General features: G+C 32.8%; 2 protein-coding genes across 3 annotated transcripts in view; one reads left to right on the top strand and one right to left on the bottom strand.

The window, feature by feature from the left end:
- LOC133191915 (sodium- and chloride-dependent GABA transporter 1-like) overlaps positions 1 to 10,793 on the bottom strand; it is a 26,621-nt gene extending 15,828 nt beyond the window's left edge. Inside the window, exons 1-2 of one of the 2 annotated variants that reach the window (XM_061327672.1) lie at positions 10,773 to 10,793; positions 320 to 539 (exon numbers count right to left, since the gene is read on the bottom strand). In XM_061327672.1, coding sequence (XP_061183656.1) covers positions 320 to 539; positions 10,773 to 10,778 — 226 coding nt within the window. In that variant the 5' untranslated portion in view covers positions 10,779 to 10,793. Of the gene's footprint in view, positions 1 to 319; positions 540 to 2,005; positions 2,094 to 10,772 lie in introns of those variants that run through there. The other variant, XM_061327673.1, reaches the window with a different exon arrangement.
- Positions 6,995 to 15,800, top strand: part of LOC133191916 (neuronal membrane glycoprotein M6-a-like) — a 25,121-nt gene continuing 16,315 nt past the window's right edge. Inside the window, exons 1-3 of the mRNA XM_061327676.1 lie at positions 6,995 to 7,040; positions 8,743 to 8,815; positions 8,946 to 9,030. The gene's annotated coding sequence lies outside the window, so the exon portion shown is untranslated. The remainder of the gene's footprint in view (positions 7,041 to 8,742; positions 8,816 to 8,945; positions 9,031 to 15,800) is intronic.

The raw sequence follows: 15,800 nt of genomic DNA, 5'->3' as shown, positions 1-15,800 counted from the left end.
GATCTATTTTTATTCTTTCATACAGCATATTTGTCGCTGATCTTTTGACTTACATCCAAATGCTTATGCAAATGAAGGCACTTTAAGCAGCTACATCCTTTTCATTTACAAAAATTATATATATTATTTTTTTAATTAACAATTTTTTTTTTCGAGACTTACCTAAAAACTTTTGCACCCCTCCCTTATTTTTTTATAAAAAGAAATTCACATTTACTTAATTTTTTTTTTTAAAGGTGCGTAAATGTGCATTCTTTGTCATCTTAAAGTAATAAAATTCATTATATGAGGTACCAATTATCAACGCAAAATCACTTACCACCACCGCTTTTGTAACAAAGGTAAGGAAATCTCCAAATATTTCCCAATCCCACGGCATACCCAATGCATGTCATAATAAAGTCCAGTCGCCCTTTCCAGCCATCCCTCTCTTGGATTTTTTTCTTCTGCTGGACAATAGAATCGTCAGAAGAGCAGCTTTTAGAAGACTCTGCATCCTCCTTCTTCATCTTTGCAATATCTAGCGTAAATTCCAAATCCTGCGTAGAATAAACAAAGATCAATAAGATAATTAGGAGTTTTCCAAGTGTCATTCTTCTTACAGATGTATACATTTGTCCAATGGCATGCCGTAGTGTGTTTTCTTCTCTTTATTTTGAATATTCATTAAAGTCAACATGTCTGCTCTATCCACCCTTTTGGTTTAATGTTTTCTCCACATATATATTATTATTGTCTTTCATGATTAAATTTGCAGAATTTGTTGACTTTTTATTTATTTATTTATTGTTATCTACATTATTATGGTGCTTACAAACTTTAAATTTAATTTACCATTACTTTGAAAAGAAATATTATAAAATATCAAAAACAGAAAATATTTCCTAAATGAGCTGGATATAGCCTAGTTGAGCATGTGTTTACATGCTGTATTCTTGACAAGCCTATTGCATTTATTTATGTAAATTCAATGAAGACCTTTTAAGGATTCGTATTAGCAAAGTTATTTTATACTTAGGGTGGGATCAAACGATCGATGTCTGATCCAAAAAAATTCAAGGGGGGGGGGGGGGAGGGGTTAAAAGCCCCAACAGTTTTCCGACATTTGATGATTACATTTTTAAAAAAGCACATTGTACACAAATATGTTAAACAGTATATATTCCATTTACAGAGCTCTAGTTCCCAAGCATTATTTTAACAAAAAATATATCTATATTTATCATTTTATTCTATAGACGTGTAGTTTTTGTTATTTTAAACGAAATGATTTCAATACACATAGTTAACTTATTTTTTTAAAATTAAACAATGGCTAAATTTCATAGTTACAGATACTTTTTAAACTTCCATAACATGACAACCTTCTGCTTTTTCAAACCTCCAAAACAGGCGAGCAGACGTTTTTAATTTCATCGTTCGAATTGACTATGAATTTAACCGGATATGATACTGCGAAACTAAGTCATGAAACCCGTACGATTACGCATCTACATTCCGTTCGTATATAGATATTTACATTACATGGGTAATTAAATAAGAGATCATATATTTAAAATTCGCGCTTCTTTAATAAAATAAAAATGATTTTATTAGTAATCGAATTTTGTCCTTTTTCCATAAATAATCTATGCGATAATGGTTCTGTATGAATATTTCCGAGAAAAAATATGAGAATTATTATTGTTCTAAGCTTTCAAATAGATTTAGATTTTTTTTCAGATTTATTGCCCCTTTCTGAGCATGCAGCATGCACGGTTATATAAAATCAAACAATTCACAATACATGTATTGTAATATTTTGCAGTATATATCATTTTATTTAAAATAATAGTATACATCTTCATCTGTTCATATAATTGAATAAAACAGTTATAAGAATATATATCTTTAAAACTATTCTTTACCCTCACACGAACATCGATCACAAACCACGCGGGTTTTTTTTATTCACAATGCAAAATCCATGATAACACATTTAGACAAAAAACATAGAATGTCCTACCTTAAAATTGGTAGTTTTTAATTTATATCCAAAACTCTTTTTTAAATAAAAATTGAAATATTTTTATTAACAAAATGGACAATAGAGCTCGGGGATCGTCTCTTGCATCTAACAAAAAAGTCGGTCACTGCTTGAATATATGTTCGAGGTTACAAGAAAATTTTCCTCTACGTCACTTCACCCTACAGGGTTGTGCTAAAATCAGAGGAGTTTGGTATATAGTAAAGTTCAAAAACATTTCCTCTTAGTCAAAGGTTTTTACTGATACATTTTCAAATTTGTTAAACCTTAAATAGAAGTAAGTTGACCACAAAAAAATGAAACAGTAATTGATGAACATGTCGTAAAATACTATGTATTTACCGGCATATACTTGATTTATTTCTATAAATTTGTTTGTTTGTTTTTATTGTAATGCATTTTTAAACTACAGAAAGCAATGGTTTATATCTGCCGTATACATATTTTTACCGCTAAATTATTCATCTAGTCTTTCTGGAAGTGGCAACATAAATTAACGAGAACTGCATTAAAAAAAATTCTGGGAATAGCCGTACAACATCATGGGGTCATTCACGTGACCTTGCAATAAACAATTAATCAACAGCGTATATTATCCGCATTAAATTCATGGTAGTTTATTCCTATTTTTAGGCCGTTTAAACACCTATTAAAATGCGTATGATACTACTCGGCGTACCCTCCATTTAAAGCGCTATAACTACAACAAATAAAAAAGCCAAACAAATTAACAAACAAACAAACAAAAAAGAACAAGAAAAAAATATGCATGGCCGTGCCGGAGAGTAAGTTGTTAAAAAATTCAATTAAGACAGGTATGGTCCGGGTTTTAAAAAATTGTCAATTTTATTTATCTATTTATTTATTTATTTATTTATCTATTTTTTATTTACTTGCAATTGCATGAATAACTACTTTATAACTAACTCGATCGTAAACTAACTAAAAAGACATGTCTTGTCATGTTTATTATTATGTATAATGATGAACTTAATAAATAGAATGCATATAACAAACACAAAAGAAAAGCATACAGCTGTGTACGTTATATATATTTTTACCCCCCCCCCCCAAAAAAAATGTATCTCCATGTAATATATTCTCTTAATTTTAATAAAAAATCTTATATGAGTAACTTCAATTTGTAATACCTTTCAAAAATTGTTTGATTCCTTTAAAAAAGTCTAACATTTCCTTTTTTTCTGAGCGGCCTGAAAAAAAAAAATCGATGTTGGACTGCAAGGCGAGATATTGGACCTGTCGATGAGATATTGGACCGCTATGACGTTATTACGTCACAATATAGACGGAATTAAGGTTAAATCTAATTAAGTAATTACAAACAAGGAAGCCATCGCAATGTCCCCGAACACAGTCAAAAAATGTATATTATTACCCACGAGATCTAGTGTACTAAACTTACAACAATTACTATAATAGTAAGTCTAGCGAAATTATGCAGTGTTAAAGAAAGCGCGTATTTGCTGGCTCTCTCGAATGCTATAGCAACTACATGTTTTAATGGAATTCTGGCGCGGATCCAGGATTTTGTTTTAAAGAGGTGCTGTTAGATTGCGAGGGATATGGACACCGCCGAGGACCCATCGGGTTTATGACAATGCCCGGAAGGGGCCTTGGGGTGACTTGGCAATTAGGTAAAGATACGTGTATTTATTTTAACACAAAAATGACTAATTCGACTTTTATTTCATCCATATATGGAAATGAAAACTACATCTGAAATTATTTGGGTTATAGAGGGGGCGTTCATCGAGAGTGCCCCTACCTAACTCCGCGCCTGGAATACGCATGCTCGAATTCACGGCAGCATTTTGAAAAATAATCGTATTACATCGATGTGTCATCTGAAAATTAACTCATATCATCTGCAGTTTCGTGTTTTGTCTGTCGTCTAACCTTTACAAAAAAGTACCAACTTATCTTAGGTCCTATTATACCAAGACAGCAGAGATCAGTTATATTTCTAAAATTGATAACACAGTCATGTGAATACCTTACTCGGGTTTTTCTTCGGGTAAGCTCGGAATTGGTACAGTGTACGCTAGCGTCCATGACAACCTTATTTTCTTAGAAACATTGAAATATATAAATGTTTTGGCGCCTCTAATCTATACAGAGGCTGGAGGTAAACTTCATTGAATGCAACGTACGATGTAACCTAAAAATATACTAAGAAGAGAAAATCAACTCTGTCTATAGCAAAATTAATACTTTAATTAATGGGAAGCGACTCCATTTTGTACAACATTTTAACCTCCGTCGGGTGATGTAAAGTTTTTCTGAGCTTTTCGAAAAGGCCCGAGAAGTTGTGATTGCTACTTTATCATTCTGAATCGAGACCCCCCCCCCCTAGCTCCCTCCCCCAGTGCAGCGCAATCTTCCTATTAATAGTTATCTGCTCAGAAAAATAATCATCTGCTTCTGTTTTCAATAATGGCTACAGCGCTAGCTTTTTTTAAAAATATAAGCTTGTTTGTATATTACATTATGAAAAAATTCAAGCTTTGGTGGCAATTTTGATTTCTTTTGGGTAATAGTTGTTTGTTTGCTTTACGTCCCTTTAAGAATACGTGTATGTTAGGACGCCACCATAAGCCGACGGAGAGATGAATTCAAATTTAAACCAGTAAACCAGTTTGACGCTATGGCCTTGAGCATGCATTGAAGAATTTTTTCGATGAAAAACATTTTGACATTTTCATACAGATGTGCAAGGAAGAAGACCAAAGAGCAGCTAGGGTCATGGAAACATGCACAGCAGTACGTGGTCATCATTAAACCGCTGTTGGCTGGGAAAATTACTGCAATAAACCCCTCTAACATTCCTAGCCCCAGGATTGTGAAACGATTTGGCCTTCAGTCGAAACATGTATAGCGTCCTGAAATGGTGGAAAGGCCAAAATAATGCATCACCAGAGTGCTTATTTTGAGTTCAAGTTCAGATTCCAGTTACTAGTATTAATGGTATTTTACAGAAGATTGGACTCTGTGTGTGTCTTTTACGATCCCGGGGCCTGGACCCTATCAGAGAAAGCATCATTCCCTCCACAACATGTTTTTTACTTCCCTATGAAATATATACGTATGTATATACATTGTATGACAATTTGATTCGAACTCTGAATGTTATGGTTTAAGACCCCCCCCCCCCCAACTTAACCATCTCTCCCACTCCCAATCTGAAAAGCTGTTAGGGACCTAGCTGCAATTAATCCATTTTTTTTCTCTTAGAGTGTTTTTCCCCTCTAAATCCATGAGTTAAGTTCAATTCACTCTTGCTTTCATGACTTATACAACATATCTGTTTTCTTAAGAAATATGATCCGCCAAGATATATTTCAAGACAAAGTTGAATGTAAATGTTGAATATAAGACAAAGTAAAGTTGAATGATCTTTGGGTTACTTGTAAAAAAAAGTAGAAATTTAAGCTAAATCAAACAAATTTTAAATTCTACAGATCAAATATAAACAATTTTTTAGTGCTTTTCAATGTCATTTATTTAGGGACATCCCTTGATTGATTGTGTAAATATTCTAAAAACAGAATTTTAATGAATTATAAGTGAACATACACTTCGGCTATCTTGTGGTTAATGAAGAACTATGTTTATTGAAAATGAACTCCACTTAATAAGGAACTGCATTTCTAGTTTCGTGTTGGGTTCTAATCTAATAACTGAAGCCGGTGACTATACTGATGAAAATTGGTTGTATTATAATTCCTTACTTTTGAGCGAAATAATTTACATTGTATATTAGAATATATAATGATCATTTCGACATGAAATACCAGGCCCCTAGAACGCGGGGTAGGGGACCCCTCCTTTTTTCTGAGCTCGAGTATAGTATTTTTGCTATAGTAAATTTTCTTTTAGATGCTGGTTGCCCCCGCCCCCCCCCCCTCCTCCTTCCACTTTTTGTTGCTGTAAAGTCGAGCACTCTCAAATTCTAGAATTTCGAAAGTTCATATTTAATTTTGGGAATACCACAGCAGTTAAAGTGCTTCAAATATCTTAATTTTTCTTTATTTTTCTACTTTTATATACATGCGTATTTTTTGTTCATGCTTATATGTTAGAAATAATCCTGGGGCCTCAGAAAATAAATTCGTCAGCAAAAAGTGCACAGTACATGTATATAAGCATTTTGTAAATTAAGTTTCATTTGACCGGCTATAAAATGGAGAATGATCTAAACTAAGTTTGATTTAAGCTTCAACCTCATGTTTTCTTCGAGGCACGATAAAAAGACAGTCAAAAAATTAGAGAATCTCCATGGACTTGAGGCCTTTCCAATCAAATTTAATCATTTTTCCATGCACATGTCTACCGTACCATTTTACAAAATTAACAAATTTAATACCCTTTCATCAGACAAATCATGTACTTTTATATATATAACTATAAAATAGGTATAATATGGAAGTACATGTACTTTATTTATATATGTTACCATAAAATAGGCATAATATGGAATAACCATCTTAATTTATGAAATGTTTCAGAAAGGAGATAAACTGATACTGAAAATAAAATTGGATTGTACGTCAGAAACATTTATGTTTTTTAAAGCCATTTTCATTGCATTTTTTTTAACCAGTTACCAGTTATACTTATTATACTACGCTTGTATGACTTTGCATAGACCTACATGCATAATTTCAAAGCGATATTTATAGTTTCAGAACTTAAAAACTTAACTTAAAGAACTTCTTTAAAAAAAAAAGGAAAAAAAAGACTTCTTTATCGACTCTCCAAAGTTCGTCAACCAAACCAGCATTATCTTCATATGGTATGCGAAATCATAAACTGTCCCTTTACCTTGATCTATCAATGCGTCTGAAAACATTGTCCCCATTTTTTTTTTCTAATATTGTCAACATTAAAAGTACAGAAAAGTGGAAAATCCTCATTGTGCACTTTACTCATACATAACAACGTTCTGGAATGGAATGTTATTTGTCCCACAATATTGTATGACGCTGAAATATATGTAAGTGTGTTAGCATAAATACTTTAATCATTTAAAAAATATATTAGTATTCTTATTACATTATATTTCCCAGTTCCTGAATTATCAGTGCGATTTAATCTCTCTCTCTCTCTCTCTCTCTCTCTCTCTCTCTCTCTCTCCATACATGTACATGTACGTGTATTATGTATAGTGTTGTTGAATATTATATCCAAGAAAGGTAACTCTAGGAACTGTAAAAAAAATAGATCTGTAAACCTGCTTAATTATCAGGTACTTGTAATTAAAGAATGAAATCTTTATCACGTTTAAAATGTCAAATCAAAGTGATTTACAGTAAATCTTGTAAACTAAATCGTGGAAAGTTACATAAATAAAATGTATTACCTCCTCTTAGTTCATCCAGTAACCAGAATCAAATGTAACCGAGTTTCATTAATGCGGACAATCTAAAAATTGTCTTGGTCTCTTTTTTATTGACTTTTAGATGTGATATAACACGTCTTGTCCCTACACTGAATTAAACCCTTCTGTTCAACAATCAAAAGGTAAATTTAATTTTTTAGCTCACCTGTGCCAAATGCAATTTCGTCTCCAGAAACACTAAGCCAATCTAATCAAAATTTCGTACAATTTTGTTTAAAAGATGGGCCTTGTGAAAATAGAATAAGGTCGTTTAAATACCCCACCCCCTCAAGAAACACAGAGTCTGTTAAAATAAGTTTTATATACATGTACGTGCCCTGATACAGCATTACCTATTCATTTAATCATTTCTTCCTTTTTTTTTTTAAATCATGACCAATGCAGGAGCTAGGATGGGGCCACATGTATAATAGGAAGTCAAAATTTATTAAAGGTATAAGTTGAAAATATCTTAAGGCATACATGCATATTCTTCTCAAGAACAGATGGACCATACTGAGTTAGTCAAATTAATACACAACCCTCCCTATGAAGCTATGTAAAGATTATCGTTTTTCCAGATTTTGACAGAGGAACGTTTTATTGGGGGGGGGGGGTTCAAATTTTACAAATATTCATAAAAACAATTATATAGGGCAAAAAATATGCACCTTAAAAACTTCCCAAGGGCAACCAGATAGCAATTACACGCCCGCCCGGTCGTATAGGGAGCAATTTCAGTTGTTGGGGGGGGGGGGCATTTTCAGTTGAAGGGAGATTGCCAAAAAATTCTTGACAAGCCAAAAAGGGATCATCAGACGTAAATATAGAGGGGTAAATCCTGAAAGTAGCTTTGTTTCTATAGTAAATATACCAGATATTGTTAAATTGACATATAACATATCTGCATATAACAGATTTCCTGCAAAGGAAGTCCAAACATCGCCCTAAGGGTAATTTTCTTGCACTTGGCAATGCTGCTGCAAATAAGCACAGAAATATACATGAAAAAATGAAATTCTGAAGAAAAGAAAGTTAACAGATTTTTGCCATTCCCCATATTCGCTAGATCTCAGCCATTGTGAGATCTTTTTATTCCAAAAAATGCATGAAAACAATCAAAGGAAGATTGTACAATATTAGATATGTCATGGGAAGTGATATTCATCAGTGTCTTTGGGGCATCCCTAAAGATGGGTATGCTGAGGTTTTCTGGCCATGGGTACAAAGACTTAAGACATATGTAAAGGACAACAGGGAATGCTTTGAGGGATTGAAAATGTTTAGCATATATATTACGTACTTTTCTTACTTTTAGATGACCTGTTGCATTATTTATTGAACGACCCTCGTATCTACATTCAAACCTCAGGAGGTAAAATGTGACTCAGGTGAGCGTTGTGGTTCAACGACCTTTTTTTTTTAATTTTGTAAGTTTCTATTTTATAGATTAATTTTACTAAAACTCTTCTTCTTGTATACATGTACTATTTATTTATGTTTTTGTCCTTTGTAAATGAGGTGTATGGTAATAATTTCTTCATTGAAATATCCACGCCATTTGAGAAGAACGGACTTCCACTGGTGATTGTGACTTTTCCTTAAGGTAACAGCAATATATTGTGATACAGGTTTCAACTAAATAAATACAATTTATTGCAAAAAGGGGCCCACTGCTAGACTGATTGTAACTCTATGCACCGACGTCTCAGTTTGACTGCTTATATACTTCATTCCTGGGGAAAAATACAATATTAAGTACGTAATTCATCTAATTTTGAATAAAATCTTACAAATATACAGAAATAATGAACACTTTTAGGAGAGGAAATAAATCAAGCAATTATGATTACCTGAAAGGTGGACGGAGGACATATCAACATATAATTTTTCTTCTGTTTCGTCTGCATGTTTGTTCGTTCACAAGACTTCTCAGTTAAAAAATTGGCAAAGGTTTATAATGGACGATCGGTCAAACTTTTAAGCGGTTACTTTTAAGGTTACAGGTGTGAATATTGGGATTATTTCATACATGCAAAAAGCCTAAATTATGAACTTTAATCTAACATGAATGATTATATACTATTCCAAGAGAGGGGGAGAGAGAGATACGATGCATTCTAGAAATGCTCTTTACACAAGAAGAAAGTAACACGACGTGATAAATTCTCTTTAATTTCCATTATGATATATCGGCTTCCTTCGCAACTTCGACCGAAAACACATTAAAAATACAGGAAGATCTCGCTCAAGTCTCGAAGATTTTCATCCGAACTCCCTTTACATTCAGCTATATTTATCACTGATAAAGAATACAATTATATGTACAGAAGTACATCATAATTATATACGAACCCGACATCGTTTCTACTTTTTTATACAGCACTACATATAAGTTGAGTGCTGTGCAGCCACTTTAATAGAAAGCTCGTCCAGCTTTAATAGAAAGCTGAATTTAAAGGCATCTTTTTGGGAAAAAAAACGTTAAATAATGTAATGAACGTTTCGAGGAAATTCAATGACTGATATTATTAGTACAGAGGGCATTCCGCCATGTATGTTTACCAACAATTCAGATGCTGGAACATTGTCAAGGTTGCGATTTCTTTACAACATAAACAATAATCTGCGATTTGGAGCAACATCCTTTGGAATTTTAAGAATTTTTTGCATAAAGCAAAAACTAAAGCGCATTTGCTTAAATTCTGATAATGTTCTTTTTTACGCTATCTGATCAGATCTAGAATGATGCGCGTGCTCAAGTATTTTTGGAATCTGTAACAAACGACGCACGTGCTATTGTTTTGACCCACTTTCTTCCTACACAGTGCCTTATTAAGAGAATTGTTAAGAATCATGAGACGATTTTTTTTTATTTTGAAAAAGAAATTAAGCATGCAGTTTAATGCCAAGTATATGAAGCGGTATATTAATTTAGAATTCTCTCTTCAAAAAAAAAAAAAGGCATCGAATTTTGAGGCAAAGTCACAATGTATTCAAACCAAGTTGCAATTAAAAACATTTTATGAATATGTTCTTTGATATTTTTGAAGGAACAATACAAATTATCTTTAAAGTTCGACTTCATAGTTAATTAACAATCCAATAATTTAATGCATTCGTCATTGTAAGTAAATTAAGTTAAAATGGACTGAAAAATCGACGGAAAGCGCGTGTATAAACCTAAAGCAAGAATGGTCTACTTTATTCACATTTGTTTTTTATTAAATCTTTAATAAATTAATCTTTATTTATATATATATATTTCCTTCAGTTAATTTTGCTACACGCTACACAAAAGAACATTGTATGGTACATAAAATGTTCTTGTGTATATAATGTTCTTACCTCCATAGTACAATAGTACTTGCAGCAACAACGTAGATAGGTCAAATGATTCGAAATAATCCTGGGATATGTTATATAGAGGTAGCATATAATTCCTTGAAACCACTTTCAACCGGTTTGCTCGGGAGCAAGTATAGTTAGTAGACTTGTCTAGTGCTCTTTTACACGGTTTTTACATGTACTCTTAAGTAATGGTTGATCTGAGCCTAGTTCAAGTATATAGAGCACAATTGGTAACATAATTACGCACTTATTACAACAAAACATGTAGAGAAGAGAAAAAATAATATTCATATGTTGTAGATGGGCATCTAATTGTATTAAATGTCATTTTGGACATGGAATTGCGTCGTATGCTTACTTCATATCTTTATTTCATCAGAACACCTTTATATGGTTATCCAGGGGAGATCATTCCGATAAAATAAGCAGGGGTATTGCGCTTGTAAACAGAAACTTTATTCAAAAGTAAGAAGAATTAACAAGAGGCCCATGGGCCTCCATCATCAACTTGGATATGCTGTTTTTCATCAGTTTTTTTTTTTTTTTTTTTTTTTTTAAAGAATCCTTTCTTTTGTCCTTTGAAAGATTTTGACCGAATACTGTACATTCATGTACATTATCTTCATGGGATTATGACTTAACCGAAATTGAAACCACACAACATAGGATGCATCGGGATAATGCTTCTATATCGACATAACTAAAATGGCCTTACTGCTTTGGAAAAGAATATTTCTTTTATTTTTTTCTGTAAACATGCATAATGGAAAATTTGACACCCCCCCCCCCCAATTTTAGCCCCATACTAAGCCAAGGTACTTTAATTTGATTTGAAAAAGTTTAGTATGTACATACAATTTGCAAATAATATTTTTTGCCCCACAAAACCCCCAGAGGCCAAGAAACTTGTTTTATACTCCCTGAGGCTGTTTGTACATCAATATAAATACATTTAAATTCCAATGTAAAATGACTAATCGTGTCTTGCTGTTCTTGAAAAGAAAATTTTAATGATTTTTCTTATATATTTCCATGTCTCCTATTATGGACTCACCCTATCCTCGAGGGCCATGATTAGGGGTGTAACAATACATTGATACATCAATGTACATGTATAGGGTATCGATTTGATACATCGAAACACAAGAATCGATTTGGAGAGTTCTGGAGAAGATTCAAGAAGTCAAAATTGTCAAAAGTTAGACATACAGACGACAGTCAACAGTTGTCACTGGAACTTTTGGTTCAAGTGAGCTAAAATTGCTAACGACTTAAATCGCTGGAGCTTTTAGTTCAGGTGAGCTAAAATTGCTGACGACTTAAATCGCTGGAACTTTTAGTTCAGATGAGCTGAAATTGCTGACGACCGACTTAAGTCGCTGGAACTTTTAGTTCAGATGAGCTAAAATTGCTGACGATCGACTTAAATCGCTGGAACTTTTAGTTCAGATGAACTAAAGACTAAAATCGCTGGATTTTTTAGTTCAGGTGAGCTAAAATTGCTGACGATCGACTTAAATCGCTTGAACTTATAGTTCCGGTGAGATAAAATTGCTGACACAGGTAGAACACAGGTACTTGTGAACAGGATCCTGTGCTCAAGACCCCCTCCCCCCTTACATTTTTTAATCTTTAACTTCGTTTCTGTTTAAAACTTATATATATTAGGGGGTATAACAAGTATTAATACGTCTAGATACTACTGATGAGTCATTTTTAAATAGAAGCACGTAGACGAAGAAGTTTCATATTTAATTTTTATGCCCCCGTAATGGAAGATTCGGGGGCATGTAGTTTTTGCCCTGTCCGTCTGTCTGTATGTTTGTCTGCAAAACTTTAACCTTACCGATAATTTTTGATTGGTTGGAGCTATGGCTTTCATATTTCACATGTGTACTCCTTGTGACAAGACCTTTCTTTGGGTACCATTATATTTGACCTTTTGACCTTGGAGTTTGACCCACTTTTGCAAAATTTTATGAGACTTTAACATTGGCCATAACTTTTGAACACGTGGAGCATGGGCTTTCAATTTTCACAAGTGTATTTCTTGTATAAAGGCCTTCCTTTGGATACCAACGTCTTTGACCCTTTGACCTTGACTTTGGAGTTTAACCTACAGTTGAAAAAACTTTAACATTGGCTTTAACTTTTGAACAGTTTGAGCTAGGTCTTTAATACTTCGCATTTGTACTTCTTGTGACATGACCTTTCTTTGCATACCAACAGCTTTGACCTTTTGACCTTGACCTTGGAGTTTGACCTACTTCAATTTTAAAAAATTGACCTTGGCAATAACTTTTGAATAGTTAGTGCTAGGGTTTTCATTCTTCACATATGCTTTCCTTGTGAGAAGACCTTCCTTTAAATACCAACAGCTTTGACCTTTTGACCTTGACCTTGGAGTTTGACCTACTTCAATTTTGAAAAAAATTGACCTTGGCAATAACTTTTGAATAGTTAGTGCTAGGGTTTTCATTCTTCACATATGCTTTCCTTGTGAGAAGACCTTCCTTTAAATACCAACAGCTTTGACCTTTTGACCTTGACCTTGGAGTTTAATCCACTTTTGCAAAATTTTAACCTTGGCCATAACTTTTGAACAGTTGGTGTTAGGGTTTTAATACTTCACATATGCATTCCTTGTGACAAGACCTTCCTTTAAATACCAACATCTCTGACCCTTTGACCTTGACCTTGAAGTTTGACCTGCTTTTTAAAAACTATAACCTTGGCCATAACTTTTGAACAGTTGGTTTAGGGCTTTCATACTCCACAAGTATATTCCTTGTGACAAGACCTTCCTTTGGATACCAACAATTTTGGCATTGACCTTGACCTTGGAGTTTGACCTACTTTTAAAAATTTTTAACATTAGCCATAATATTTGAACGTATGGTCCTAGGGCTTTCATATTTCACGATCATGTGTATCACTTGTGACAAGAACTTCCCTTGGGCACCATTTGATCTTGACCTTGCCATTTTACTTACTTAAAAAAACTTTAACCTTCGCCATAACTTTTCAATGGTTTATACAAGGGCTTTCATATTTCACAGGTATATTCCTAGAGACAAGACCTTTCTTTGGGTATCAACATTTTTGATTTTTTGACCTGGAGTTTGACTTGCATTTAAGAAACATTAACCTTCGCCATAAGCTGCCATACGGGGGCATCAGTGTTTCACAAACACATCTTGTTTAATTAAATAATTAAATGCTAAAGAAGTCATGAAATGGGGGGGGGGGGTCGTAAGGACAGGGTCTTGTCCACAAGTACCTGCGTCTGAAATCAAGAACGTATATTGATATGTGAATTGCACTATGGGTGGGCGACCAGGCGGTTTCAAACACGTTTTCTCTCTTCTACATGCAAGTACATGTAATGAAAATTTGCTTAATCTCTTGAATTAAACCAAGTTTTTATAAATACACATTTACATGCAAAATTTCTCGTTCGTTTTTTCAATATATTGATCAAAGGCACACAGCAACTAATTTACTAATTTCTTTGGTAAAAATTACATACTTTCTAAAGCCACAGTGCAATTCTGAGATAGTTTTATAAATGATGGATTAGGTCAGAATTATAGTAAGAATATGATTATTTATCATTTATAGTGAAGGAATTCATAAAACGAAATAATGCACTATATATACATGTATTTTCCTGATAATCTTTAGTGGAGGGGATATTGAGATATTGTACAATGTTATGAAAATCATTTAACATATTTAAATCTGCCAATTTTAGGAGTAAATATTAATCTATCTATCTATCTATCTATCTATCTATCTATCTATCTATATATATATATATATATATATATATATATATATATATATATATATATATATATATATATATATATATATATATATATATATATATATATATATATATATATTTATTTATTTATTTATTTATTTTAAAAAAAAGAGTTCTCATAGCATTTATTCAGTACAAACTGTCGAAGCTCACTTACATCCGAAGCATTGAATGCGATTGTTCTTTTTGCAGAAAAAATATGAAAAATATTTATGGTGACACAAATTTATTTTTTACTGTCGGATAATAAATTTCTTTCAAATGTGACAATATCACTGACATGAGAGATAACTCTCAGAGAGTAAAGTTACTATTAATCCTTTATGAAATTGTCAAGTTAAATGCTATTTCTGTCAAATTTTGCACCGCAGAGTATGTTGAAATTGTGTGCATTTTAATTAAAAAGTATATTTCTTTTCGAAATCATTAGTGCATGTTAAAGCAGACTTTTATATGAATGACAGATGGATGACAAACCTTATCATGGTTAAAAATCTGGCATTCTAAATTCCTTAAAAAATTGCAATTTTGTGTGCTACATTCAGTGGCCTAAATTATTCTAACAAGTTTTGGTTGGTCATATGCGGATTATTGCTGATATTTATAGTATTACTTATAACAGAAAAACAATGCAGTCAAAACACCAAAAAATGAAATATATGTATGGACTCCTCGCACATATATGTAAACATAATTACATAAACAATTGCGAAGAAAATGTCAATCATCGCGACAGTTTAGTAAGGCATATTTTAAATTTTGCCATTTTTGTCCATTCTTTAATCTATAGTTCATTTTAGTATTCTAACGATTTTGGGTATGATAATATACAATCTAATTAAAATTAGATGTTCCGAATCCGCTACCGCTTCTCAGTTTGAGAAGCGGTAGCGGACTCGGAACATCTAATTTTAATTAGATTGGATAATATACAACCGTATATTAAACAAATTATGTCCTTTTTGTACTTTCAACAACAGGAGTTGTAAGAAAACTCTAGAAAAAGAAGGAAGCTGGACGTGTAAAAAACCAAATGCGCAATTATTCTAAAAATAAATGTATCAACAGTCACACAAATGGCTATCTATTTAGGAAGAATAAATGAGATTCTATATATCGATCTGAAACTGCGTCTGTCAGAGTTTAACTAGGTCTTTGGGTGATATAATTTATACGAGACTGTCCGTGTGACATTG

Source organism: Saccostrea echinata, unplaced genomic scaffold (assembly GCF_033153115.1).
Source record: "Saccostrea echinata isolate AGI-Se365-2 ecotype Australia unplaced genomic scaffold, CSIRO_AGI_Sech_v1 ptg000025l, whole genome shotgun sequence".
In the NCBI taxonomy this organism is placed as follows: domain Eukaryota; kingdom Metazoa; phylum Mollusca; class Bivalvia; order Ostreida; family Ostreidae; genus Saccostrea; species Saccostrea echinata.
This window is presented reverse-complemented; position numbering and strand designations above follow the sequence as displayed.